The 26211-nt window shown below is 46.4% G+C and overlaps 1 protein-coding gene across 44 annotated transcripts in view; it reads right to left on the bottom strand.

The window, feature by feature from the left end:
* The window catches only part of Clip1 (CAP-GLY domain containing linker protein 1), a 106955-nt gene that overhangs the window by 13339 nt on the left and 67405 nt on the right, over positions 1-26211 (bottom strand). For 20 of the 44 annotated variants that reach the window (NM_031745.3, XM_087579247.1, XM_087579257.1 and 17 more), the window contains 3 exon segments: positions 13924-14044; positions 19565-19671; positions 21662-21778. In NM_031745.3, coding sequence (NP_113933.2) covers positions 13924-14044; positions 19565-19671; positions 21662-21778 — 345 coding nt within the window. 44 annotated transcript variants of the gene reach the window in all.

The following is a 26211-nucleotide window of genomic DNA, read 5'->3' as shown; positions in this document are numbered from 1 at the left end:
CTTAAATCAGAGCACTGTGAATGGAATGTAAAGGTGTTTGTTTGGAGACAGGGTCTCATCATGTGACCCCTGCTGGACGGAGCTCACTATACAGGCCACATCCACCTCCCTCTGCCTCTCAGATGTTAGAATTAAAGTGTGCACAACCATACCCAGCTCCTTCTTAAACACAGAGTTTCATGTAGTCCAGGCTGGCCTAAAATTTGCTAGATGGCCTCCAGCTCCCACATCCAGAGTGCTGGGATAGGTTAAGGTTAAGGCTGCCACGCCCAGCCCTACACAGTGTACGCCAAGCTTTCAGTAACTGTCCACTGAATGACACTTCCAACATCGGCATCCGGGCTGCTTTACTTAGATCACAGGGGTCAGTGTCAAGAAGTTGGGGAAGTCAAGAAAGAAGCTACCTGTTCTCAGCAGAGCTCCTGTGACTCATCTACTGATTCAATACACACCCAGCAAAGACACTTGTCACCTATAAAACACAGTGGTTACAGAAAAAAAAAAAATCTCTGCAGCCTTTCATTTTATTATAAAATCCTGTTATTATTATCCCATAAAAGATCATAAACGAGGGTCAGTGGCACATGTCAGTAAGTAGAGATAGTTGCTTCTATTATACAGAAGTAAGCCTCCATTGCCATTTTAGTCTGTTGGTTTGTTTTGAGACAGGGCTTCTCTGTGTAGCCCTGGCTGCCCTGGAGACTTTGGTTGCTATTTGTATGAGAGCATCTTCTAGTCTCTTACTTTCAACTGCTTTGTGTAATCTTTGTCTCTTGTAGACAGCACATAGTTAAATTATAGTTTAATTAAAAAAAAAAACAAAACACTTTTTTCTTTTAGTTGGAGTATTTTAACCCATTTATATTTTTGTGACCACACATAAGGTTTTATATTGCTTTGATTCTATTTATATGGCTTAGCGGTAATGTCAAAACTGTAGGCCTAGAGTAAGAGAAGGAATTTTTCAGATATTAAGTAGTGACTGATTATTTAAAGAAACCTTTTTTTTTTTTTTTTTTTTTTTGGTTCTTTTTTTCGGAGCTGGGGACCGAACCCAGGACCTTGCGCTTCCTAGGCAAGCGCTCTACCACTGAGCTAAATCCCCAACCCCAAAAAACCTCCTTGATAAACGAAATCTATTTTATTTTTTCAGATAAGGTCTTGCTATTAAGCCTAGGCTTATCTCAAACTCAGCATCCTCAGTGCTGAATCATAGGCATGTACCACCATGCCCAGCTACATGTACGATATGTTTGACTTTAAAATAGCATTTCAATTTATGAAGAATAATAGAGCTTCTTTTTTTTTTTCGGATAAAAGTTTTTCATAAGCTAGGCACAATGGTACATACCTGCAGTCCCATTTATTCAGGAGGCCGAGGCAGGAGGATCAAGCCTGGGTAATATAGTAAACCAGTTCTAAAGCAAAATCAAAATACGGGAAGGAAAAGAAAACATTATAAACTTGCTCTAAACTAATACTCACAAAATCAAGAACGATGACATGTACCCATAACCCTAGCATTTACTGAGTGGGCAGAGGAGTGAGGATTGGGAACTTGAGACCAGTTTGTATCAAGAGATCCTGTATCAAAAAATAAAAAACCAACTCACACCTAATGATTTAAGGTATCCAAGCATATTAGTTTATGCCAATAATGTCCAAACTCAGGAGCCTGAGGCAGGCAATAGAGAGTCTGACGTTAGGCTGGGATATGTAGAAGACCCGATCTCAAAGACATCTACTAAGGAAAGGCTGTCGGAGGAGTGTGGCAGATCACTAGCAAGGAGCAGCTAAGCACTCATCACAGAGGACACGGGACACAGGAGCACTACACCGGGTGGTCCATGCCCTGTGTGTGCTCCACACTCTTCATAACTAAAGCTTAGAAAGAAAATACAGGTGACCAGGGCAGGAACTGGAGGTTCATATCAAGAGAAAAACATGGCAATGAAAGCTGTACCCAAATATTCACAGCTTGGGGACGTGACATCAGAAAAGTATCTGAGAGCTCCCATCAAAAACAAGAGGGGGGGCTGGAGATGGCTCAGCGGTTAGAAGCACTGGCTGCTCTCGTACAGCAGCTCCCAACTGCCTGGGCGTCCGATAAATGCCTTCCGGCCTCTACAGGCACTGCACGCACACGCTACTCAGACATACACTCAGGCAAAATCCTCATGAAGCTCTGAAGAAAAACACACGAGCCGGGGAGCAGGGAAAATTGGACCCGTCAATTCAGCTGAGACACCAGCTTGGGAGGAATGAAGGCCAGGCACGAACACCAACTCTGCTTCTCCAGGCTCAGTAAAGCCACCTGAATGGCAGTAGGCGTGGCTTTCCGGTTTGCATCCTGCAGTAATTTAGAGCAGGGACAGTCCCGGAGTAGGTGCTCAGTCACTCCACAGGGTGAATGAATGCGTCAGGATGCGTGCTCTCTGGAGGATAGTAGCACACTTGGAAGCCCAGCTTCTCACAGGATTAACTCCCCTGCTGAGAATCTGAGCGGAATCTTTTTTTCTCCCAGTTTCCCCAGTGAAGTGGTTCATTTGCGCTATTTCAGTCTCTTCTCCAAGCGAGAGTTCTGAGGTCCAAAATAGCAACTCTACCTTGACAGCACAAAACACATTCTCTGTGTCTGAGGATTTCTCGTCTCGCCTCCTACACACAGACAGACAGACTTCTTTCTGCTCTTAGAAGAGCAGATGGGATTGGAAGAGGGGAGGGAAGGATCCAGAAGGTCTTTTGTGACTAAGTGCTTCCAGAGATGTAAGGAGGACGTCAGAGGACGGCTGCTGTGGGCCCCTCCCCCACCCAAGACAGAACTGTTTGCCAGCTTCTAGGAGCAGGAGCAGAAGACAGCTTCTTCAAGGACCGCCAAAGGACCAAACAAACAAAAACAACAAAACAAACCACATAGCCACATCTGCTGGACCGTACCCTTTCCAGACCACACCCAGTGGCTGATCAACAGAGAATTTAAATACGGTGGGCCAGTGAGATGACTCAGGGGGTGAAGGGCCCTTGCAGCCAAGTCTAATGACTTGAGTTTCATCCCTGGTACCTGTATGCTATGCCTTGTCTTCATATTTACGTCATGCACACACACTGTCCTAGTCCTTAGTCCTGACTCTCAGCTACTTTCCCTCAGTCCCCTGGAATCTCTGTGTCATATACTCTGCCCAGGTATAAATGCCCTTCCCTGCACAGGTCAAATTGAAAAGAACTGTCCCTTTAGTCCTAACACCCTGGCAGCCACTCAGCCTAGACACTTGTTAGGGCCAGGGCACAACTCCTTGGAACTTCTTTCAAGTGCTACAGGTGAGCAGGACGCTGGAGAAGTCTAGAGCACTGGTTCCCAGCCTTCCTCATGCTGAGACCCTTTAATACAGTTCTTTATGGTATGGAGCCCCAACCATAACATTATTTTCATTGCTATTTCACAACTATAATTTTACTACTGCTATGAACTGCAATGTAAATAGAGAGGCAGAATATCGGATTTGAGACTCCTGTGTAACAGTCATTTGACCACCATCCCCTAAGGGGTCATGACCCTCAGGATGAGGACCTCTGTGACAGAGGCAGATCTTAAGCAAGAAAGTTAAGACATCTGGCTCAGGGAAGACCATGAGTAACTGTTGGTCTCTTGGCAGATTTTCTAATACAGTGCTTGACAAGTAAAAGACTGTTCACCAAAGCAGAGGCTGCTGGCCTCAGGGAGCTGCCACACTCAAAATAATTCTTTTGTTAAAGAATAATTAACTTCATTTTTAAATTAAACACACTCTTTTTAAAAAAAGATTTAAGAATACTGTATAGGAACAAAATCCCATGCCATGAGAGACACTACCCCTGACACTACCTAGAGGGCCGGGAAGCAAAGACCCAGGAAAGAGCTAAGCAGGACTGGTAATTTTTAAAAAGTCAGTGAAATGGTCCCTAATGAAATTACATTGTACTCGGAGACAGGAGCCTAGCATAACTGTCATCAGAGGCTTCATCCAGCAACTGATGAAAATGGATCTGAGACCCACAGCCAAGCATCAGGGAGAACTCAGGGAATCCTGCTGGACAGGAGGAGGAAGAATTGCAGGAATTAGAGGAGTCAAAGGCATCAAATAATATCCAGAGAATCAACTAAGCTGGGCTCATAGGGGCTCAGAGACAGAACCAACAATCACGGAGCCTGCATGGGTCTGACCTAAGCTCTCTGGAGATGTGTTAACGTTGTGTCCCTTGGTCTTTTTGTGGAACTCCTAACAGTGGAAGCAGAGGCTGTCTTGGACTCTGTTGCCTGCTTTTGGGAACCCTTTCCTTCTGCTGGGTTGCTGGATTAGCCTTAATACAAGGGCTGGTGCCTGGTCTATGGCTACATGACAGTCCGTATTTGGTTGAATTCTACGGGAGTCCCACCCTTTTCTGCAGATAAAAGGAGGAGGAGTGGATGGGGATGGGACAGGCAAGAGGACTGAGATGGGGGGAGGGGAGGGCGGACTGTGTTTGGAATGTAATATATGAGAGAAGAATAAAATTTTAAAAATTAAAACAAGAAACAAAATCAAAAGGAAGAAAATATCCCTCAATGTTGTCACACACAGACAACTCAGACTAAAGACACATGGGTTGTTTTTATTTAGTTAGTGCGTCTGAGTGCTCAGGCACAGGTCTGTTGAGGCCAGAGGACAATTTCGGGGATTTGGTCTTTGCCTTCACTGTACTGAGGCAGGCAGGGTGTCTCCTCTTTCTGCTGCTACACACTACACTGTTACTCAGGCCGCCAGCCCGTGAGCTTCTGGACAACACTCTTGTCTCCACCTCACCCCTTGCCTCACAAGTACTGGAATTCCAGATGCCCACCGTCCCATTCAACGTCTGTTTGTTTTTGTTGTCATTTAACCGGGTCTCTCGGTGCAGCCCTAGCCAGGAGCCACACGTACACCAGCTTGTCCTTGACCTGCTTCACAGAGATGGGCCTTGCCTCTGCCTCCCACGAGTCCTGGAGCTCTAACCCATGAGACTTGTGTGCACGGCTATCCCTTTTACCAGACGAGCCATCTCTCTGGCTGTTTTAGGGTTTTAGTTTTAATCATTTTAATAATTTCGTTAAAAATTATTTTAACAATTTTGTTTTAATAATTTGCTTTCCTGCCTAGGCACTGAGGTTTCTTAAGTTTCCATACTAACTTTTATTATTGTTGTGTTGCGTGTGATGTGTGTGGGGTTTATCAGCACCCACCCGCATGCACATCCACATGCACAATTTTTAAAAATACAACAACACAGTGAGAAAATATTATTCTGACAAGGATTAGGACAGAATTTCCAGCACTTCTGAAATGGCCCTAAGCATACTTCTGCCATGAGGTATTTCATATTCCTGTGACAGTTATAAAAACTGCTGTCTGTCTGTCTGTTTTGAGACAAGGTCACACTGTAGCTCTGGTTGACCTGGAACTCACTCTGTAGAGACCAGGCTGGCTGCAAACTCACAGAGATCCACTTGCTTCTATTTCCCAAGTGCTGGAAGGAAGGACAAAATCAAAATATCGATCGACTATGAAAAGTGTTGAAGCTATTCTACATTCCGCAGTATCAAATATTCAGTCAACATTTAACCTTTCTGATAAAAAAAAAGCAACCTATATTATTCATATATGAATTTTCTTTCATCTTTAATAAGCGGTAAAATTATATGTACCTGAAAGGATTATCTAAAATAAATTTACGATTATTGGTAAGATGTTCAGTTGGTATACTTATTTTATGTGCCTCTGTACCTGGAGCTATAAAAATATCTCAGGCAGAAAGAGAGCAAGTGTGGAGGCAGCTCAGGAAGCCTTGGTTTTAGCTGGTGCAGTGGCATACAACTGTTCCCAGATTGCTTGGAGGTGGAAGCAGGATGATTAAGAGTTCAAAGCTCGGGGCTGGAGAGATGGCTCAGTGGTTAAGAGCTCCGACTGCTCTTCCAGAGGTCCTGAGTTCAATTCCCAGAAACCACATGGTGGCTCACAACCATCTGTAATGAGATCTGATGCCCTCTTCTGGTGTGTCTGAAGACAGCTACAGTGTACTTATATATAATAAATGAATAAATCTTTAAAAAAAAAAAAAAAAGAGTTCAAAGCTGGGCAGTACATTGAGCTCCATAGAGACAGCGCCGGGGCAAGCGAGAGCCTGACGGGCACTGGGCGACTCTGTGCCTCGCGGAGGAAAATCAACTAAACATGGGCAAAGGAGATCCTAAGAAGCCGAGAGGCAAAATGTCCTCATATGCATTTTTTCCCCCATCTTCAGTTGTCTCTGATGCAGCTTATACAAAGGTAATTGTTGTTCTGTTAACTGAATACCACTCTGTAATTGCAAAAAAATGGCGGATGTTTTGTTGACATTCTGAATGCTTTTAAATAAATACAATAATTTATTAAAAAAAAAAAAAAAAAAAAAAAGGTCAAAGCTGGCCTCAGCTACTTTAGTAAGTTTGAGGCTAGCCTGGGCTCCATGGAACCCTGTCTTAAACAAAGCAAGAGCAGCTAGGCACTGAAGGGAGAGCCTGGGGTTCAGCCTCTAACAGCACTGGTTCCCAGTGTTCCCCGAGCTTAGAATACGATTCTGATGGCGGCTCTTCACCAGGGTTAGAAAATAATGTACAACGGGCTGAAGACGGCTTCCTGTTCTAACCCATGTCTGTGAGTTTAGGCCTAGTTAAAAGGCAGGCAGACTTTCATGGGCCAATTTAGATCGATCCATGTCAGCCCCAGTTTTTGTTCACTCTCTGCCATAACTTCACTCAGAAATGACTTTTCTCAAAATACCTATTGACCCATCCTCTCCTTGTTCAGTCTCCAAAAGCAAGCCATAGCCTCATTTTGCAAATAACCCTGAGGAGAAGCTGGTGTTTCCATGGTGACTGCTCGGTGTACCTGCTGTCTTTGTAAGGTAGAATACATGCGCGAGGGTTGTAACCGATAAAGCAGGTGTCTACCTCAAAAGTGGCCACCAGGTGTCCGCCTCTATTGAACTCACATTATTGTATATATTTAAACTTTCTTTTGTTGTTCGGAAACCCTGGGAGCTTTTGAAATGATAGAACAGACAGCTCAACTATAAATCAGACCCCTATCTCAACAATGACCACCTGAGGTGCCTGCTTGTATTGCAGAACTCACATGGTTATTTCTGGAATTCTCTACGAAAAGGGGATGATGCTCTGTACATTTGGCGGTGTTTGTCTGTAATCCCAGCACGCAGGCAGCAGCTGAGAAGAGAGGATCGGGCGGCCATGGCATCCTCAACTGCCCAGTGAGTTAAAGGCCAGGCTGGGCTACAAAGTAAGGAGCTGCCAAAAATTAGGACCTGTAAATCTGTTTTCAAAAAAATCAAATCTGTAAAACAGTTTCTAGAAACAAAATGGTCATCCCCACCTGTCACCACCAGTAACTTCTACCGCTCCATGGTCCCTGGGAGGGACACACAGCTGAGGGGCACAGAGAGAGGTGTGAAGCTTCACAGGTCCCCCTCACTGGAGAACCAGTGGCAGCATTACGACAGGCCCAGCAATGACGAGAAAAGACTGCAAAGCAGCCGCCTCTGACAAAGGCTACAGAAGAGCGTGGCCACACTAGCAGGGGTGAGAGGGAAGTATGGGTTCTGGGGGTTGAACTCGTGTCGGGTGGGCTGTGGCCATGTCTTTACCCGCTTAGCCATCTTGCTGGCCATATTATTATTATTTTAGAAGTTTAGATGTAAAGAGAGAGAGAAGTCAGGCTGTAAGTGTGGACCACGCTTTAGAACTACTGCTGAGGAGAAAAGAGAGTTCCGTCCTCACGGAATATCCAACATGGCAGTTAGAGGCAGCTACCACACACAGGCAGGACTGCAGACTGGAGGGACAGTCACGTAGGAACAGAGAAAGAATGCATATAGCATCCAACAGAAATGAACAAATAAACATCAATATGTGTCTGTCAGAGGAAATAAAATTCAGCAACAAAATATATACACCCCATTCCCGAAAGCATTATGTTAAATAAAGGAGCCGGACAGTACTTGGCTCCAATGGTGTGTAATGTCCAGAACTCACAAACCCTTAGGATGGTGGTCCAGGGGCTGGGGCAAGGAAGCGAGGAGTGACTGCTTAAATGGGCACGGAGTTCCCCTCTGAAGTTCTAAGACTTTTTTGGAACGAGAAAGAGGTAGTGGTTGTACAGCATAAAGTAATGCCACGGCACTGCACGCTAAGAGTGTTTAAAACCGGAAGTGATGCACACGCAAACATGTCCGTGCACGCACAGGCATGAGCCAACATGGAACAGCAAGCAAAGCACTCAGAGCACCAGGCAGGAGACCTGCCGTGAGCACGGCCTACGCCCTGAGCACGGCCTACGCCCTGAGCACGGCCTACGCCCTGAGCACGGCCTACGCCCTGAGCACGGCCTACGCCCTGAGCACGGCCTACGCCCTGAGCACGGCCTACGCCCTGAGCACGGCCTACGCCCTGAGCACGGCCTACGCCCTGAGCACGGCCTACGCCCTGAGCACGGCCTACGCCCTGAGCACGGCCTACGCCCTGAGCACGGCCTACGCCCTGAGCACGGCCTACGCCCTGAGCACGGCCTACGCCCTGAGCACGGCCTACGCCGTGAGCACGGTCTACGCCCTGAGCATGGTCTATGCTCTTGCACTAAGAGTCACAACTTCTGAGTCACGTCTGTCAGGATTGCTAAACAAAATGATCTCGGGGCTGGGGATTTAGCTCAGTGGTAGAGCGCTTACCTAGGAAGCGCAAGGCCCTGGGTTCGGTCCCCAGCTCCGAAAAAAAAAGAACCAAAAAAAAAAAAAAAAAAAAAAAACCAAAAACGATCTCACTTGGCTCTACCTAACACATTCCACCTTAAAAGAGGTCCGTGCTGTTGGGTGGCTCTGACGGCGGAGGAGCTTTGCTGAGCAAGGCTAGCAACCTAGGTTTCACCCTTGGAGTCCTCATAAAGGAGCAAGAGAAGAATCGACCTTACAGACGCCCTCTGGTCTCCAAATGTGTGACATGGAGCTCACAACTGCAGTCACATAAACATATCCTGTACACAAACACACGCACACACAGTAATGTTTTATGCGTATGCTAGCAATAATAATAATAGTAATAATTTTGAAAGCTTAAAAGATCATGTACTTTGCTACTGATGCCAGATACACCCTAGGGCCAGTAACAATCCTAAATGATCCGGGCTGTTGTCCCTCTTCTCACTGAAATAAAAAACCACACACACAAAGGAAGACTCAAGAAAGAACTTTAGGACTGGGAAGATGGCTCGTGGGGAAAGGCCTTTGCTGCTAAGCCAGATAACAGATGAGGGAAGATAACTGACTACATGTGGAGGTCAAAGGAGAGTCTGAGGGAGTCAGTTACACACATAGTAAATAATAAATAAACACAACATTTTAAAATTATATATATGTAATATATATATTACATGTATGTCCACATACCACACGTGTGCCTGATGCCCACAGAGGTTAGTTGTGAGCCATTACGTGGGCACTGGGACTAGAACCTGTGCAGTAGCAGCAAGCGCTCTAAACTGCTGAGCCATCTCTCTAGCCCCTCCCCCTTTTGTGAGAATTTTAATTGGGGGAACCATCTAACAGCACTGGCACAGCAAGCTGCAGAGGGGTTGGGGGCTGTACTTCTGACCAAGCCAGCTCCTTTCCAGGTCTGTAGACAGCCACAGTAAGCGTCCGGCTGTCAGGACCCCTCCTCACCTCCGGAGCCTGACACCTGCAGCCTAGCAAGCGTAGCAAACAGGACTTCTGGCTCCACGCCACGCCCACACCAGTCACGTCCTGCTCCTTAGCATCTCCTTCCACCACTGCTCCCTGCCCACTTCCAGGGTCTCACGTAGCCCACACTGGCCTCAACTTCACTATCTCTGGGAGGATGACGTAAGCTCCTATCTCCTCTCTCCACCTCTCCAGTGCTAGGTTCATAATCAGGCACCACTGTACCCAGCTTCAGAATTTCCTCACTGCCTTCTATTTTCTAAGAAAATAAAGAGGAATGGGGCTGGGGATTTAGCTCAGTGGTAGAGCGCTTACCTAGGAAGCGCAAGGCCCTGGGTTCGGTCCCCAGCTCCGAAAAAAAAAAAGAACCAAAAGAAAATAAAGAGGAAATATTCTACAAAACCACTGTCCAGGAGGCAGGGATTCCTCTAATTCAAAACAGCCAGCCTTGTTCTGAAGCCTCTTGAGAATTTGGTTTAAAAATTCTGGCAATGATTCATCTTGAGAATGTGAAAAGGACAAGCAGGAAGTGAATAGTTGTCAATAAAGAAGGCCTCCCAGAGGAAGTTAAGCTTCCTTCCCAGACTCCAGTGAGGACCTTGGGGTGCAGACATATTTTGGGATGTCTTGGGATTTATAAAGAAATAAACATGTGAAACAGAAAAAAAAATAGCAGCAGAGCTCAGAGTACACCCCCCGCCACACACACACACACAACACAGTCAGGCTCTGGGCTTGAACCCAGAGCCTCCTGCATCAGAGATGAACGCTTTACCACTGAGCAATGCTCACGGCCTACGAGTACTTTCATAAGATGTGGTGGCCCCAAGTCCCACATTCCTGGCTCACAGTTTTGTTTGGTTTCTAGTCCTTAAAAGAGTGGACACTAAATAGGCAAAGACGTTTCATCCTGAGCAGGGCAGCAGCAGGGAACAGGTCCTAAGGCACAGCCACCCTTCTCATCTCCATGGGAAGCCCTCAGCTTATCTCTAGGAGCCCCTGATTCCTCACTTTTGGTCTCAGAGGAAGGTCAGGGCCCTACAAAAGCAGTGGTGACGCATCTCAGTGAGTGCCCAAAGAGTAACAATATTGCAACCATTGTAACCAGGCCTGGGTCAGAACTTAACCCTATCAGCCTAGCCTTCGCTACTTTAAGAACAAAAGTAGCTAAATATAGCAATACAACTGAAGCTCTTTATTTTAAAATAGCATTTCTGCCAAACACTGTAGCTGTCATATAGTGTTCATTCTCATTCTCTCCCCCCCCCCCCCCCCCCCCCCCCGCGCCCTTTGCTTTTGAGGTACTAGAGACTAAGCTTGAGGCCTCAGGCATGCCAGGCAACGCTCTGTATCCCTGACCTACGGCCATAGTTCATTTATAATAATTTCTAACAGAGCCTTGACTAATGCAAAAAGATGTAGATTTTATCCCCGACACTTAAAAAAGAGTCAGGAGTCAGACAAATTCATTAATCTTTGACATAAGGTTGGTTGTAAGCCCTTCCCTATATGTATACATGAATGGATGGATGATGGATACATGGATTATTGAGACAGGGTCTTGCTGTGTAGTTCAGGCTGGCCTGGAACCATGTGGCCTGGGATGGACTCAAACTTGGAATTTAGCCTCCCAGGTACCATGATTACTAGGATTATAGGTGTGAGCTACCACACCTAGCTAAATTATTCTAAGTGGGTGGTTTTCTCCATTGCAGAGTGATCTGTAATCTTTCCTGGTTATTATTATCATCATTTTTTTGTACAGTCTAGTCCTTTTTTTTTTCTTCAAGACAAAGTTTCTCTGTGTAGTCCTTGCTGTCTTGGAACTTGCTCTGTAGACCAGGCTGGCCTTGAACTCAGAGATCCACCTGCCTCTGCCTCCTAAGCACTGGGATTAAAGGTGTGTGCCACCACTTCCTGGCTAGTATCCCTAATTTTAATAAACTCCATATTCAGGGCTGTGACTGTCACTCAGTTGGTACAGCCCTTGCCTCACATGTATAAGGCCCTAGGTCTGACCCTCAGTTTAAAGGGGAAAAAAGGGTGAAAGTGCCCACCACCAACACTATCATGTTTTAGTCGGCATCTACTTATATTTTGTAAACGAAATATAAATGACAATGACCTAAAAGTGGCATAAGAAGCAACTTTTTGGTTGGTTGGTGGTTTTTTTTGGTTTTTTTTTGGTTTTTGGTTCTTTTTTCCTGAGCTGGGGACCAAACCCAGGGCCTTGCGCTTCCTAGGCAAGCGCTCTACCACTGAGCTAAATCCCCAACCCCTGGTTGGTTGTTTTAAAGGCAAGGTCTCTTCTATAGCCCACTTTAGCCTTGAATTGACCATTGTAGGTCTGGGTGGTCTCAAAGTAACCTGACCCTGCTTAAGTCAACTCACTTTGATCCTGTTGTAGCCAAGGCTGGTCTGGAACTCCTGATCCTTATGCTCCCACGCCCCTCCCCCCATGTGCTGAGATGACAGGCTCATGTCACCATCCCAGGGTCCACGCTTTGAAAAGAAGATGCTTTCAGAGTTGTGGCTTCTAACTCCCAGAAGAAAGACTATTTGAAGCGTTGAGCACAAAGCCTTTTCAGTAGACAGCTAAGGGAGCTGCTAAGATAGAGGGGCGCTTTGAAAAGCTCTGCCAAGAGTCAGGAGGTCTCCTCAGCCCCTTCAAGCTCTGAGTAAGACACAGGGTATATAATTAGTCCAGCTGAGATCACAGCACAAGAGGACAGAGCAACCTCCCTGCCCGTCCTCCAGATGGAGTCCACACTCTCCTGAGCATTTAACTCAAATCCGTCTCTTCTGGTCCTTGTGCCAGCCTGCAACATTCCAGCTACGTCAGAGGGAAAATTCTTTTCCCAAGCTGATCAAAGGAATCTGCAGTGACCCTGCTTAAGTCAACTCACTTTGATCCTGTCCCAAGCCCAAGCGACATGACAAATGTTGGGACACTATCACCAGAGGATGAACAAATTACTAGCTTCTCTGTGCTCCATCTTCTGCCACAGGGACAAGAGTGTTGTCATACAGAACTGTGATGGGGACAGATCACCACAGTCACCTCTGTGTGCCAGCATCACCTGGAGCTGGGAGTCGGTAGCATTTCCTCTATGACATGAGGAAAGGGGGGGAAACAATAATAAAAATTGAGAAGTCTGACATAAACTCTTGACATGGTGACTTTCCCAGTACTTGGGAGGTGGCAGCTGGAGGACTACTCTGGGTTTGAAGCCAGCTTCTACTGAAGGGTGAGTTCCAGGCAACCAATGATATCCTGCCCCCAAAAAACAAAAAGCAAAAAACCGGTGTTTTCACCACAAACTGCTCCATGTTGATGAAAACGAAGAGCTGTGACTTTACATTACTGCGCTAGTCACCGCCAGTGTTCACAGCGGGCAGTAGGACTTTCCCGTTCCCGTGCAGATCGAGCGCAAACGGCTCAAAATCCCAGCAGCTGCTCAGGGTCAGATGCGAGCGACATTTTCATTCAGGAGTTAGAAAAGTGTCGAAAGCAGAACACGGCATCATTTACAATCCCTTCTGTCCCCGTGTTTAAGCACGATTTCCGTCGGAGAAGTCTGCGACACACATCTCAGCAAGCAGGCTGTGATGCACTCTCATGAGAACCCACACTCCACAGATCAACACACATACATTCATAGGTCTGTCGGCAAGATGCTGTGTCTTTAAATTTAAAGACAGTCGTCGTTCTCTTCAGAATCACCCGGTAACCCTCACACAAACTGTACTCTTAGAATCCGTATCCTGAAAACCAATTCAGTGAAAGAGGGGGAAAAAAATCTTAAGAGGAAAATAATTTTGGAACCAAAGCTGTGGTAGGGAGAAGATCCTGCTTGGTTCCTCTCGTTTAAATGCACTGTTAGGCCAGTATCGATCAATTAAGAACCTTTCTAGCTGCCTGTAAGGTCTGGTGCTGGTGTGGCTAGTGTGTGTGTGACAGGATAGCGGAACTGTCATGTCACTCCGACCCTAAGTTCTATAGCAGCGTGCCTCCCTGGAAGCAGAGAGATAAACGAGCCATCTCGTGGGAAACACAGAGCAGGTCTGAGTAGCCTCCGGGAAGACGGCAAGAACAGGCGATACCAGCACCCCTGATCCACAAGTCCCCACTGAAGGGCCACTGACCTTTTGATGACTTGTGACTTCGTCCCGCGTCCTCCCCAGCTCCTCGGCAAGTTTGACGTTCTCTTCCTGCAGTGCTGAAAGCTGCTGGGACTTCTGAGCTGCTGCCTGCTTTAGGGTTTCTCTGCAAGGACAGTGAGTGCAGGGTTACCATAGAAACAAGACAAGCAAGGAAACTGTGGGAGACAACAGCTTCACGGCACTGAGGAAAATAGATCTGGGTCACGTGCCTGATAAGATCTATAACAACAAGAGACCCGCTTAGCTGTAGGAAGGAGAGGGTGCATGTTTTAACCTCTCAAAAAGAGATTGGCTGTCCACCATTATGACACTTTAAAATACCCAATAAACACTATCTCTACCCTAGTACTATCCCTACTGCCCACACCCCCCACAAAAAGCAAATTCTGCTGTAAAATAAATGACAAATTCATAGTATAGCCTTCATCTACAGGAGAATTTGTTAATTATACTAAACCAATATGGCGACAGTGATTTAATTTGCCACCAAAGCACTTTGTTCTAGAGGCATACCTAAGTCTTTTAAGCTAATTTTCTCTCGATGGAGTAAAAACCCAGTGATCCTTCAGCGTCAGGTGCTAGCGTGAATCTGAGAATATTTTTAGGACAATGGGAAGTGAAATGCCCAAAGGGATTTTTTTTCCAAAGTAAATAGGAGTGGATGGCTTCTTTCTACAATGCTACTTGTTAGTTAAAAGCAAATGAGCATAACACAGCTTGCCAGCTAATCGGCAACATACACACCACAAATAATAAGGTAGATCTATGTTTCAGATATTTTCTTCTTATTAAAATTAATCCAGGGGATAGGGGAAGGAACTGCATGAAGGGGGTACCAGGAAGAGGCGGGGCAGCGATTGGGATGTAAAATGAATAAATAAATAAATTAGTGGGGAAAAATAATAATAAATAAACTTTTTTTTTTTTTGGTTCTTTTTTTCGGAGCTGGGGACCGAACCCAGGGCCTTGCGCTTCCTAGGCAAGCGCTCTACCACTGAGCTAAATCCCCAACCCCAATAATAAATAAACTTTAAAAGATTAACCAAATATACATTCTGAACTATTATCATTTACATATGGCTGTTCAAAATATTTTTACTTATTCACTAGATTCTAGTTTTATGCCATGGGAGGTTTGAAGCAATTCTGAATTTTAAGTAGGTCTGTGATGGGTAAACTTTACTTAGCAAGCTGTCATCTGTGGCTGGAGTCGGAATCCAGTCATCTGGGGATGACTCCATCTGTCAATGCATGAACACATCTATTTTTAACTTCAATTGTCTAATGGGTGGCAGTGCTTGGCATATTCGATTTCTCAATCTTTAATCCTCCACCTACCCATGACATACTCCATGATGACCTCATGAAGATTTAGGGGAGTGAATCTAAACAAAAACTCTCTTAGCACACTCAATTCGACTTTCACAGAGATGAGTGTTTAAGTAAGAACAGAAAAACAGAGAGAAAGCTAAAAGCAATGACTTTAATTGTAGATCCATCGACCTGTCTGCCCACTCGCATAACAGATATCATCAGTTTTTGCCCATTTAACACCAACCTAGATATGCCTGGGAAAGAGCCCGACTGAAGAACTGCCTTCATCAGCCTGGCCTGCACACATGTCTGTGGGGCATTAACTGTTGACTGATGGGGGATCCCAGTCCACCATGGGTGGCAGGAGGTGGCTGTGTAAGAGAGCCAAGCACAAGCCTGCGAGTGAGCAGAAAGCACAGCGTCCCTCGTTGCTCTCTGCTTCAGTCCCTGCCCTCAGAGACGGACTGTGACCCGAAGGCAAATAAACCCTTTCTCCCCCAAGCCCGGGGCAAGCCCAGGGCAAACCTGCTCTACACAGCAAGTTCTAGGACAGTCAGGGCTGGAGATCTTGTCTCAAAAGAGCAAACACAAAACAGATTATAATATAGTATGGTGTGTGTGTGTGTGTGTGTGTGTGTGTGTGTGTGTGTGTGTGTGTGAGCCAGAGGTATGGAACAGTGATTTAGCACTTGCTTAGTACCACCCACTTAAAAACTACTACAGTGGTCGACACCTCTGTCTCCTGCGCAAGATACGTGTCGGCCCGGAGATCTCCATAATAGATCTCCATAATAAACCTCGCCTTTGCTTATTACATCAAAAAAAAAAAAAACAAAAAACAAAAAACTACTGCAGTAAAAAAATTCAAACAAGAAGCCAAAATCATGGCCGCTGGGGCTCGGCAGGTAAAGCACTTGCCACACAAGTCTTATGACTCAGGGTTCGAACTCCAGAAATCATGTAAAGGTAGAGGAAGAGAACCGATTCCACAGAGCTGAGTGCCATCTCAAATACAAGAAACAAACATTTCTAACAACTGTGTGAGTGTGAGTTCATTCATGGGTATATATGCAAGTGTGTGCGTAGTGTGAGTGTGAGTGAGTGTGAGTTCGTTCATGGATCCATATGCAAGTGTGTGCGTAAGTGTGAGTGTGAGTTTGTTCATGGGTACACATGCCTACATGTGAAGGCCAGAGGCCCGCACTGGTGTCTTCTTCAATCTTTCCACCTTACTTGATGAGACAAATTCTCTCACTGGACCTGGAGCTCCAGGATCTGCTAGCCCAGCACCAGTGAGACCCAGGACTCTTCCCTTTTCTCCCCAGCACCGACTGGCACTATGGGTACCGCAGCCACATCGGTCATTGCACGGGTGCTAGAGATCATGAGTGACACCCTATGACTGCATAGCAAGCATTTCCCAACCAAGCCATTTCTCAGCCATCCTAACCAATCCTAAAACTGTTTTTCTTTTATTTTTTACAGGATGAGATATCTTAAAACAGAAAATATTCCCAGCTTAAAAACGAGAGACAGAATAAACATTGCTGATACTGACTTACATTTTACTCATAGGTTTATTAAGTTAAATATAGTCCAGAGAAGTTGGACTGTTTGGCAGTTCTTCTAAGAGAGAAAGTCACACGGCAATGGGAAAGCACTTCATTGTGGCTCTCCTGCTGAAATTAGGAGCTGGCTAACCAAGATCAAGGGCACTCTTGAAGGACTCTAGTAGGGAGCATGGAGAACACTCCTCATAGGTGCTAGTTTCCAGCTACAAGAACAGTGGCCATGAAAGGGAGTCTATCAGGACAGTGCGGCTCCTCTGGTTCCACTGTTCCTCTAGGTGGCATTACTCTATCAGATAAGAACAAACACCACAGCTCTGGAGAACATGGCTACCGAGTACGCCTATCGCACAGACACACACACACACACAGATACAGACACACAAAGACACAGACAGAGACACACACAGACACAGACACACACATGGACACACACACACACACACACACGGGGACACAGACACACACAGACACACAAAGACACAGACACAGATACACACAGAGAGACACACACGGGGGGACACACACACAGGGACACAGACACACACACAGACACACAAAGACACAGACACACAGACAGACACACACAGAGACACACATGGGGGGGACACACACACAGACACACACAAAGACAGACACACACGCAACTGTTCATGCTCTAGCTTTTGGCACTGAAGAATGCAACTACAGAATGCCCAACAACCCAGAAGTACCATTCCCACCACACAGGCCTTTGAAAGCAGATGTCCTTGCCTTGAAGTGTGGTCAAGACTAGGGCAGAAGACAGAGAGTCACAGGCCAGGGCTTTTCGCCAACCCCCCAGGACTCCTTCCACCAGTTTCTATGGGAAGTTAAACTCTAGCCATGGGGTGCCTTGTCACTGACAGGAAGGGGGAATTTCCTCAGGCCTGGTGGGCACAAAGAATCTAAAGCGGCCCTGGCACAGGGCCTGCTCCTCTGTCATTTCAACAACTTCTTCCCTCAGGGAAGTATCAGAAGGAAGATAGGCCAGCATCTCTGTGACAGTGGCTGGCATCACTCTCTCTTCCTCCCACTCTGTCCACAGGCATGGGGCAGGACACAAAGACAACGGCTGTGTGTGTGTGTGATGGCTGACCAGGAATTTACAGTCATGCTCCTGCCTCTGTCTCCTGACTTCAGGGATTACAGGCACACACGGCCACATCCAGCTGTAAAGATCACCTCTCGCCACTCGCCTCAGACTCAGGGCTCACGTGCTAAGCGCACACTTTCCAGCTGCACTGAGCCAGAGTTTGCCTCTTTATGGGTAATGGCACCACACTGGGAAGGGTGATGGGACGTGATGGGCACTCACTGAAGAACGAGTCCTATGGAATCAGTGTGGAACGAGAATGCCCTCTTGGTTAGACCCACTGTGGCTCTGCTCCTACCATACCCCGTCCCTTAGAACCTAATGTGGCCCCAGAGAGCTTAGGAGTAACACTATAGTAATGAGAGGCCTGTGACGCAAATGAACTAGTCACCTCGGTGGCCCACACTCCAGACAACATAACTACTTGTGTCACAGAGGAAAGATTTGCTTCAGCTCTTCTTTTTTTTTTTTTAGATTTATTTATTTATTTTATATATGAATACACTGTCGCTGTCTTCAGATGCACCAGAAGAGGGCATCAGATCCCATTACAGATGGTTGTGAGCCACCATGTGGTTGCTGGGAATTGAACTCAGGACCTCTGAAGAGCATTCAGTGCTCTTAATCGCTGAGCCATCTCTCCAGCCCTGCTTCAGCTCTTCTTGACTGAACTAACTAAAACGTTAGTTTCTTTGTGTTTGCTATATACGTTCTTATCCATGTGTGTGAATGTGTGTGTGCAAGTGTGTATGTGAGTATGTATGCACATGTGGGTGGAGGCTAGAGGTGGACACCGGGCGTCTTCCTCTGTCACTCCCTGCTGTATATATTTGGACACAGGGTCTCTCCTCAGCCTGGACCTCACTCTTTCAGCTACCTTAGATGTTCAGCCAACTGCAGGGTGGCTCATGTCTCTGCCCTGAAGCCCTGGAGTTATAAATATACACCACCATCTTCAGCGTGTTAGGTAGGTGCTTGGAATTTCTACGCAGGTTCTCATTTTTTCCCAGCAAGCAATTGATAAATGGAGCTATAGCCTAGGCTAGCCTCTAACTCACAGTAGTTATCCTGTCTCAGACTCCTATACTTGGGATTATAGGCATGTGCTACCACGTCTGACTTTTTTTCTATTAGAAAAAGTTTTGAAGGATTCATTTTGATATTTTTAGTTAATTACATTTGAGGCAGGGTGTCTCTGTGTGACCCTAGTTGTCCTGGAACTTGATAGATAAACCAGGCTGGCCCTGAATTCACAGAGATCCATCTACCTGTCTCAGCCTCCCAAGTGCTGGAATGAAAGGAAGGCAGGCCCCACCACATCCAGCTTCTGAAGGATTTATTAATAAATATGACCAGCTATGACATAAACATTCAAACTTAACTCTAGTTCATGGCCGGCCATATAGTTAAATAGCTTTACAAAGCCACGATGGACTAACTCCATGGCTCCTACTTCAGCAGCCAGCCCAGTTCCCCTTGACCCTCAACTTCGCTGTGGTTCTAAGGGTGGCTCCTGAATCCGCCTAGGGGGAATGCATTTTGGGAGAGGGATAACTATTTTCTAAACATTTCAGATAATTGCTTTCCTTTCAAAACTTGAAAATCCCCTCAAAAGAGACAAACTTACATTTCCTTCTTGAATTCTTCCATTTTTTGGTTCTCTTCGTTCAGAAGTTCTTTTGACTTGTTCAGCTCTTCCACAGTTTTCAAGTTGTTTTCCTTAAGTGTGTCCAACTTAAAGACCAAGAGGAAAAAGAAATTGATGAAATTACTTCATTTTTCGATGACATGGCTGGATAAATTATTCACAAAAACATGCAGTTAAAAATAGATGAGATTAGTCATGTGTAAGAGAAGCGGCAGGGAGAGTCATCTGGAGAAGAAACTACAAATAGTTTGATTATGAGCTCCTCCTTCGGCCTTCATTTTCTGACCACCTGGCCACGATGCCCACCTGAACGGCTAGTGTGTGTTAAACCAGGAGCTTTCCTTCCTCATGTGTGCTTTTGTTTGTTTGATTTCCTCCCCCACACCCCCTCCACCAGGCCGTCTGGCTTTGTTGATTTTTTTTTTTTAATTCTCAGTATTTTCTCCTGAGGTTGCCATTCAAAACAGCCCGTCTTCAAAAAGCAAGAACTAGGGGTTGGGGATTTGGCTCAGTGGTAGAGTGCTTGCCTAGGAAGTGCAAGGTCCTGGGTTCAGTCCCCAGCCCCGGAAAAAAAAGAAAAAAGGAAAAAAAAAAAAAAAGCAAGAACTAGCTTGTCAAATGTCAACATTATCAAGGATCGGTCTTTGCAATCCGACTAAAAAAACCCCTTTTCCCTCCTCACTGATTAGTAATACAGGAGATGATCTTTCCAAAGACAGTTCTGAACTTACGAAGCTCATTTATGTGAATCAACCATTTGTCAATTGGGGGTGGGGGGAAATATTTAATCCATCTGCCATTTCTAAGAAGAGGAAGAAGCCAGGAAGTGAGAGTGAAGGCTACTCACACACATCCCTGCCCTGCCGCTGTCCAGCGGCCCTCTTAACGCCTGCCCTCTAGCGGAGAAAGTCAGGCATTTCATGAACGAATCAGGAGCTCTGGCTTCTTACAGGCAGAGGAGGGGCTTGTCTCGCTTTGTCACATCATAAGCCATCAGCCAGGAATCCAGAAAGTACCACGCTAGTTTGAACATGCCACCTTCTTTTTAATGTCCGTTAATGCCCCAGATTTATGAATGAGGGAAATAAAGCATCGTAATAGGCCCAAGAAACAAACAGCTCATCGACCCTGGAGCCTGGTGACAACAGACTTCCTGAGGAGGACGAAATCCTGCTTGATCCCATCCTCCAGAGAATCTTAATATCTGAGTGTGCGCTCTGTTAATTTTTATTTACCCTAATTACCTCAAAACGCCCGTTTTGGAAGATCTTGCTCTTGAGCCTTGCATGAGGAGACCTAGTCTGCCCGTGTCTGTCCCCCTGGCAGTCCCTCCCTTTGAACTACGTTCTGAATGCCTTACTCGCCTCTGACTTTAAAAAGCGCCTGAAACTATAGAGACCTTTACATCCCACTTCAGACAGCAGCTCATCAGGACAGATTTCTGTGAGCTGGGAAGATGGGAACAGGGCATCAGGGGTCCAAAGGGAAATGCTACTTGTATATGGAACAGAAATAACCCAATGCCACAAACTTGTCCCAGCTCTAGAAAGGACTTGTTCAAGAAGACACTAGAGGCTGTAAATACTGAACCAAGCCAAGAAAAAGCCTGTACGGGGGCTGGGAAATGGAATTCAGTGGTTCCAAACTAGAAGAAAGTTGAGGGGGGGAATGTGTAGGATAAAAAGGAAGGGTATAAAACGTACACAGTGCCACCACAGTAGTTGTCTAAGAACCCACAATAGTAGGGCTTCCCCCCATCCTTTGGCTTGCTCGTTTGTTTATAGGATCTCATGTAGCCCAGACCAGCCTTGAATTCCTAATTCTTCTGCTGCCACTGCCCAAGGACCAGGTTTATAGGCAAGCATCAACACACCCAGTGTCACCATGACGTCTTAAAGTTCAGAGCTACTAAGCAAGTAACGCACTCATGGCATGGCGTACATTCAGGCCTAACTTAGATCAAACCTCTTTAAGTCCACACACAAAGACCTTCTTCTCCTGAGTTAAGTGACTAAACATTCCTTGGCGTCGGTGGACTTTGAACACACACACACAGAAACACTTAAATCTGATTACTTCGCTCTGTAGTTTTGCATTCGTTTGCTTGGTGTCCTCCAAGGAGGCCAGTGTTTCTGTTTTCTCTTTGGTCATCTGTTCCATGATCTGCATGGCGTCTTCTGCAGTCTGAGCAGCCTAAGCACAAGGAGACACAGTGAGGAGAGGAGACGAGATGGGCGCCATCTGGGGAGTTCAGAATGCACGGCTGAGGCTGCTCCCAGAATCCGTGTGGCTAAGCAGCGCGCACACAGGACGGAGAGGCATCAACCCAAACCCAGAGTGCACAAACCAGGCCACGAAGGGTCTACACTGTGAAGGAGAGCAAGGGGAGAGGCCCTTCCCACGGCATCTTTCATGAAGTCAACTCTGAACCATTTCCACATTCTCTCATCCCTCTAAACCTCCAGCTAAGTTCCAAGTTCCACTGACAAGCACGTGCTCATCATTGTGACAGACTCTCTGGTGATGATGCAGAACGACCCTAATAACTGAACGGCTCTCATGTTCACTGGTGTAAGTACACAAAACTTTTCTCAGCTCAGGGCTTCTAAAGTCACTCAACTTAAGCTAAGAATTTTTCACATAATATAAATTATTTGGGCAATTAGAGCGCTGAATGGGAAAAAATCTATGAGAGAAATTGAGTCATGGATATAACTGTGAATAAAAAAGATGTGTGTACGGTAACAAATTCTTCGCTACTAAATATCAAAATAATCATATAATTATTTAAGACTTTTGGTTACAATTTCATTTGGTGGGTTTGATAACATTCACGAGAATTTGGTACTACACTCACTCTCCCATCAGCCAAGGAGCATTCAGTGGGCTCTCCCACCTCCAGAGGGACAGGCACAGTGAGTGAAATAGCACAGGCGACTGTATTTCGGTGAGCACACTCTAAGGCTGCTCTGAAGCCTACAGGAAACAGTTAACTTCACAGGTTTCAAAGCTTCTCCATAAATGTTTTTAAAAAAGCTTTTTTATTCACAGTTCTCAGGGCTTTTTGAAATGAGGAGAAGTGACTACTACAATTAGACATTCAATAATGAATCAGCCTCTTTGGTTTTAATGAAAAGCTGGACAGGAATGGACACACATGGGTATGGATGGACACACACACGGATGGACACGCACACACGCACACACGCACAGCTGGCTTAGTCAGGTGGATTTCCCTAGGTTGCAATGAGGAGAAATCGCTCAAGCCTCTAATGTTAGTGCACAGTTAGTGGGACTCTGGGTGCTCAGTACTCGAACCTCACTTTACCGTGAACGAATGGAGGGTCTCAAGCTCTCTAATTTTAAGGGTTAGCTTGCTCTTGTCTTTCCTCAAAGTCCGGTTTTCGCTTTGGGCTTCTAGGAGGTCGGCTGAAATGTGGCTGTTGGTTTGGGCCAGCTGGCTAATCTCCTTCTGGAGGACGAAGTAGCTTTCTTCCAGCTTCTCCTTCTCCTTCAGCACCTCCTCATTTCTCAGCATCATCTCTCGTTTCTCAGCCAGGAGGTTCTTGTTGTCCTGAAGCACCTCGGCCCTCTCGGTCACGGCCACCTCATGGTTCAGCCGGAGGTCATCCAGGATCTTGGTGAGGCAGCTGTGTAGTTCTTGCAATTCCAACTTGGACTTGGAAAGGGCAGCGAAGTCACTTTTGAGGGTCTCGATGTTGGCCGCGAGCTGAGCCGTCTCTGCACTCAGAAGTTCCTTTTCCTTAATGATCTCCACCACTTTTTGCTCTGAGTTGGTCTTCTCTTGGGTAAGGGTAAAATTCTCAGTCTGGAGCTGCTCACTACATGTCCTCAGCCCCTGTATCTCTTCCTCTAAGAGCACTATTCTCCCGTGGAGCTTGTTGCTTTCATACAAAGAGCTCTCGCTCTCCTTGGCCCTGGCCTCCTTCTCCAGCATTAACGTCTGTTGGATTTCCCGAATCTCCTCATTTAGTTTCTGACACTCCTCCTGCAGGTTCAAGCCATCCCTCAGCAGGATGTTCTTCTCGCAGCAGCACGTCTTCAGCTCGGCGTTCAGGTCCTCCTTGGCCTGCATCATGCTCGTGTGCTCTTTTTCAAGGTTCTTCTTGGCCGTCTGAGCCTCTTTGAGCATCAAGGAGAGGTCGCACTTGCTGCTCGCCAGCTCCTGGTTCTCCTTCTTTCTCTGCTGAAGCTCTTTCTTCAGCGCGTCGATGTTGCCCAGCAGCTTCACCTTCTCCTGCACCGCGAGCCGCCTGTTTGTGGCCTCCTGCTCATATTTCCTCTTCAGGTCCCCTATGGCCTTGATGGAACTCTCCCTGTCAGCAAGCAGATCTCCATTTTGCACCTCCAGGGCTGATTTTTCTTTCAAGAGGCTGTCCTGCTGCTTTTTGAGCCTAGCGACTTTCTGACAAGCCATCTCCTTCTCAGAAGTCAGGTACGTGATCTTCTCGTTCAGGCTCACCTCGAGACGGGTTACCTCTTCCGAGTGTTTGTTGAGTTTCTCAGTGATGACCCTATTTTCATTTAGCAGTTCCTCTTTCTCCGCCAGGAGCGCTCTCTCGGAGGCCGCCAAGCTCTCCTTCTCATGGAGAAGCTGGATACACTCCGAGTCCGTGATGGCCCGGCAGGTCTTAATCTCTTCCAGGAGCTTCGTGAGACTGGTGTTGGAGGTCTGCAGCTGTCTCATGTCCAGCTCCGCCTTCCTCAGCGCCTTGGTGGCGCAGTCCAGCTGCGTGCGCAGCGTCTCTGCCTCCGTGCTGAGCAGCTGCTTGACCTGCAGGGTGGCCTCCAGGCTGGCGCTCAGCTTCTCCTGGCCCTGGCGCAGTGTGTCCTTCTCAAACTGCAGGTCTCGGTTACTCTGGAGAAGGTTCTCCCGCTCTGCCTTTAGGGTGAGGCAGGTGTTATCGAGGTTCATCTGCTTCTCGGCGGCTGACTTCTTCTCGGTCGTGAGGTCCTCGATCTCTTGGACCAAGGCCTTCTGGTCCTTGACGAGCTCCTCGTAAGCGCTCTGAAGTTTCTGAATGACGTCATCCTTGTCTTTGACCAAGACCATGTTCTCCGCAGTGAGCTTCTTGACCTGCCCCTCCAGCTGCTCCTTCTCTGCCCGGGCCTTCTCCGACATGGCCATCAGTTTGTCCTTGCAGAAGCGCAGCTCCTCGATCAGCACCTGCATGCTCACCTTGGAGGCCTCCAGGGAGTCTTTCTCCATGTGCATCTTCAGGAGCTCTTCCTGGGTCACATTGATCTCCTTCAGCAGCTTCTCTCTCTCAACCACCAGAGACTCCTTATCCCGATGCTCCTGCTGATAACGCTTCTCGGCAACCTGCTTTTCCTCGGAGATCCTCTCCTTTTCTAAATGGAGGTTTTCGTTTACTGACCATAGCTTCTGTTGGTCTTCCTGAAGCAAGGTTATCTTGGTCTCCACTTCTATAAGCTTTGATAAAAGAGAACCTTTCTCTAACTTTAAAGCGCTTGCCTCCTGGGCAAAGAGCTGCTTCTCTGACTTCAGACCCCTCAGCTCTTCTGACATTACTTCAATCTCTTTTTTGGCTGACGTTAACAAATAAGTTAGCGACTAAAGGGACAAGAGATGGAAAAATGGGAACAACATGAATGAAGCAGACAAATGCAAGCCCCAATAACTTAGCAGGCCTAAACCACAGAAGTTTAGAGTCCCTACAATAATTCGTAAAAATTATCTGAATAACGAAGGAGTAAGGACTGGAGAACCGGTCAATAAAGGAACAGGACAAAGTAATGAACTTTGCAAAGTGCCCATTCGCTTCCTCTCTTTGAAACTGTGTGGAATCGTGTCTAGAAACGTCCTTGGGTTTCGCATTAAGAATGAGTCTCTTTCTTACTGTCCTGTCAGGTTATTTCTATCTCAGAAAAGATACATAGATTTTTTTTTTCAAAACTATGTCAGGGGCAAAACAAAAAACAAGTGGGTATATTTATATTTTAACAGACGGGTTCTATCAAAGGGAGGGGTAGCAAGGGAAAGACCACAGTGTGTGAGCCCTGACTCAGCAGGAAGGACAGTCACAGGCTAAGAGTCCCAGTCCCAGTATCACGGACACACTACTCAGATGCAGACTAATTTCTAGGCCTTGCTGGCTACCATGAAGTGGTTTTTAAATGCCAACTTGTAAGATAAATGAACAATGTCTACCATGCCCTTTTCTGCATGGTAGACATGTGACCAGTGAGCTCCTGGGATGCACTGAATCCTCCTAGAGAGCTGAATTCGAAGCTGTGCGAAATTAACTTTCCACAGCCTCATCTAACCAGTGGCTTCTGGAACAGAGGGCAGAATTGTGGGTCACTGGGTCACTGGCTCCGTGGCCTCCTGAGGTCTTGTGTAAAGCTCATTGGCTGCATACATAAACTTGTATGAGGTGACACCCTTAGGTCTCATCAGATCCTTCAGAGTCTGTCATTGGATAGAATCCCAGCATTTCAACCAGAAGATCTTTACATAAAACCATCAAAGCTGGTGAGGCTACACAAGCTACTGGGATGCTGGGGTGTGGTCTACAAAACTGAAGGCTTTCAAGACTGTGTCAAATATGGGAATCATATCCACCATTAAGTGGTGCATCAAG

Source organism: Rattus norvegicus, chromosome 12 (assembly GCF_021556685.1).
Source record: "Rattus norvegicus strain SHRSP/BbbUtx chromosome 12, alternate assembly SHRSP_T2T, whole genome shotgun sequence".
Lineage (NCBI taxonomy): Eukaryota > Metazoa > Chordata > Mammalia > Rodentia > Muridae > Rattus > Rattus norvegicus.
This window is presented reverse-complemented; position numbering and strand designations above follow the sequence as displayed.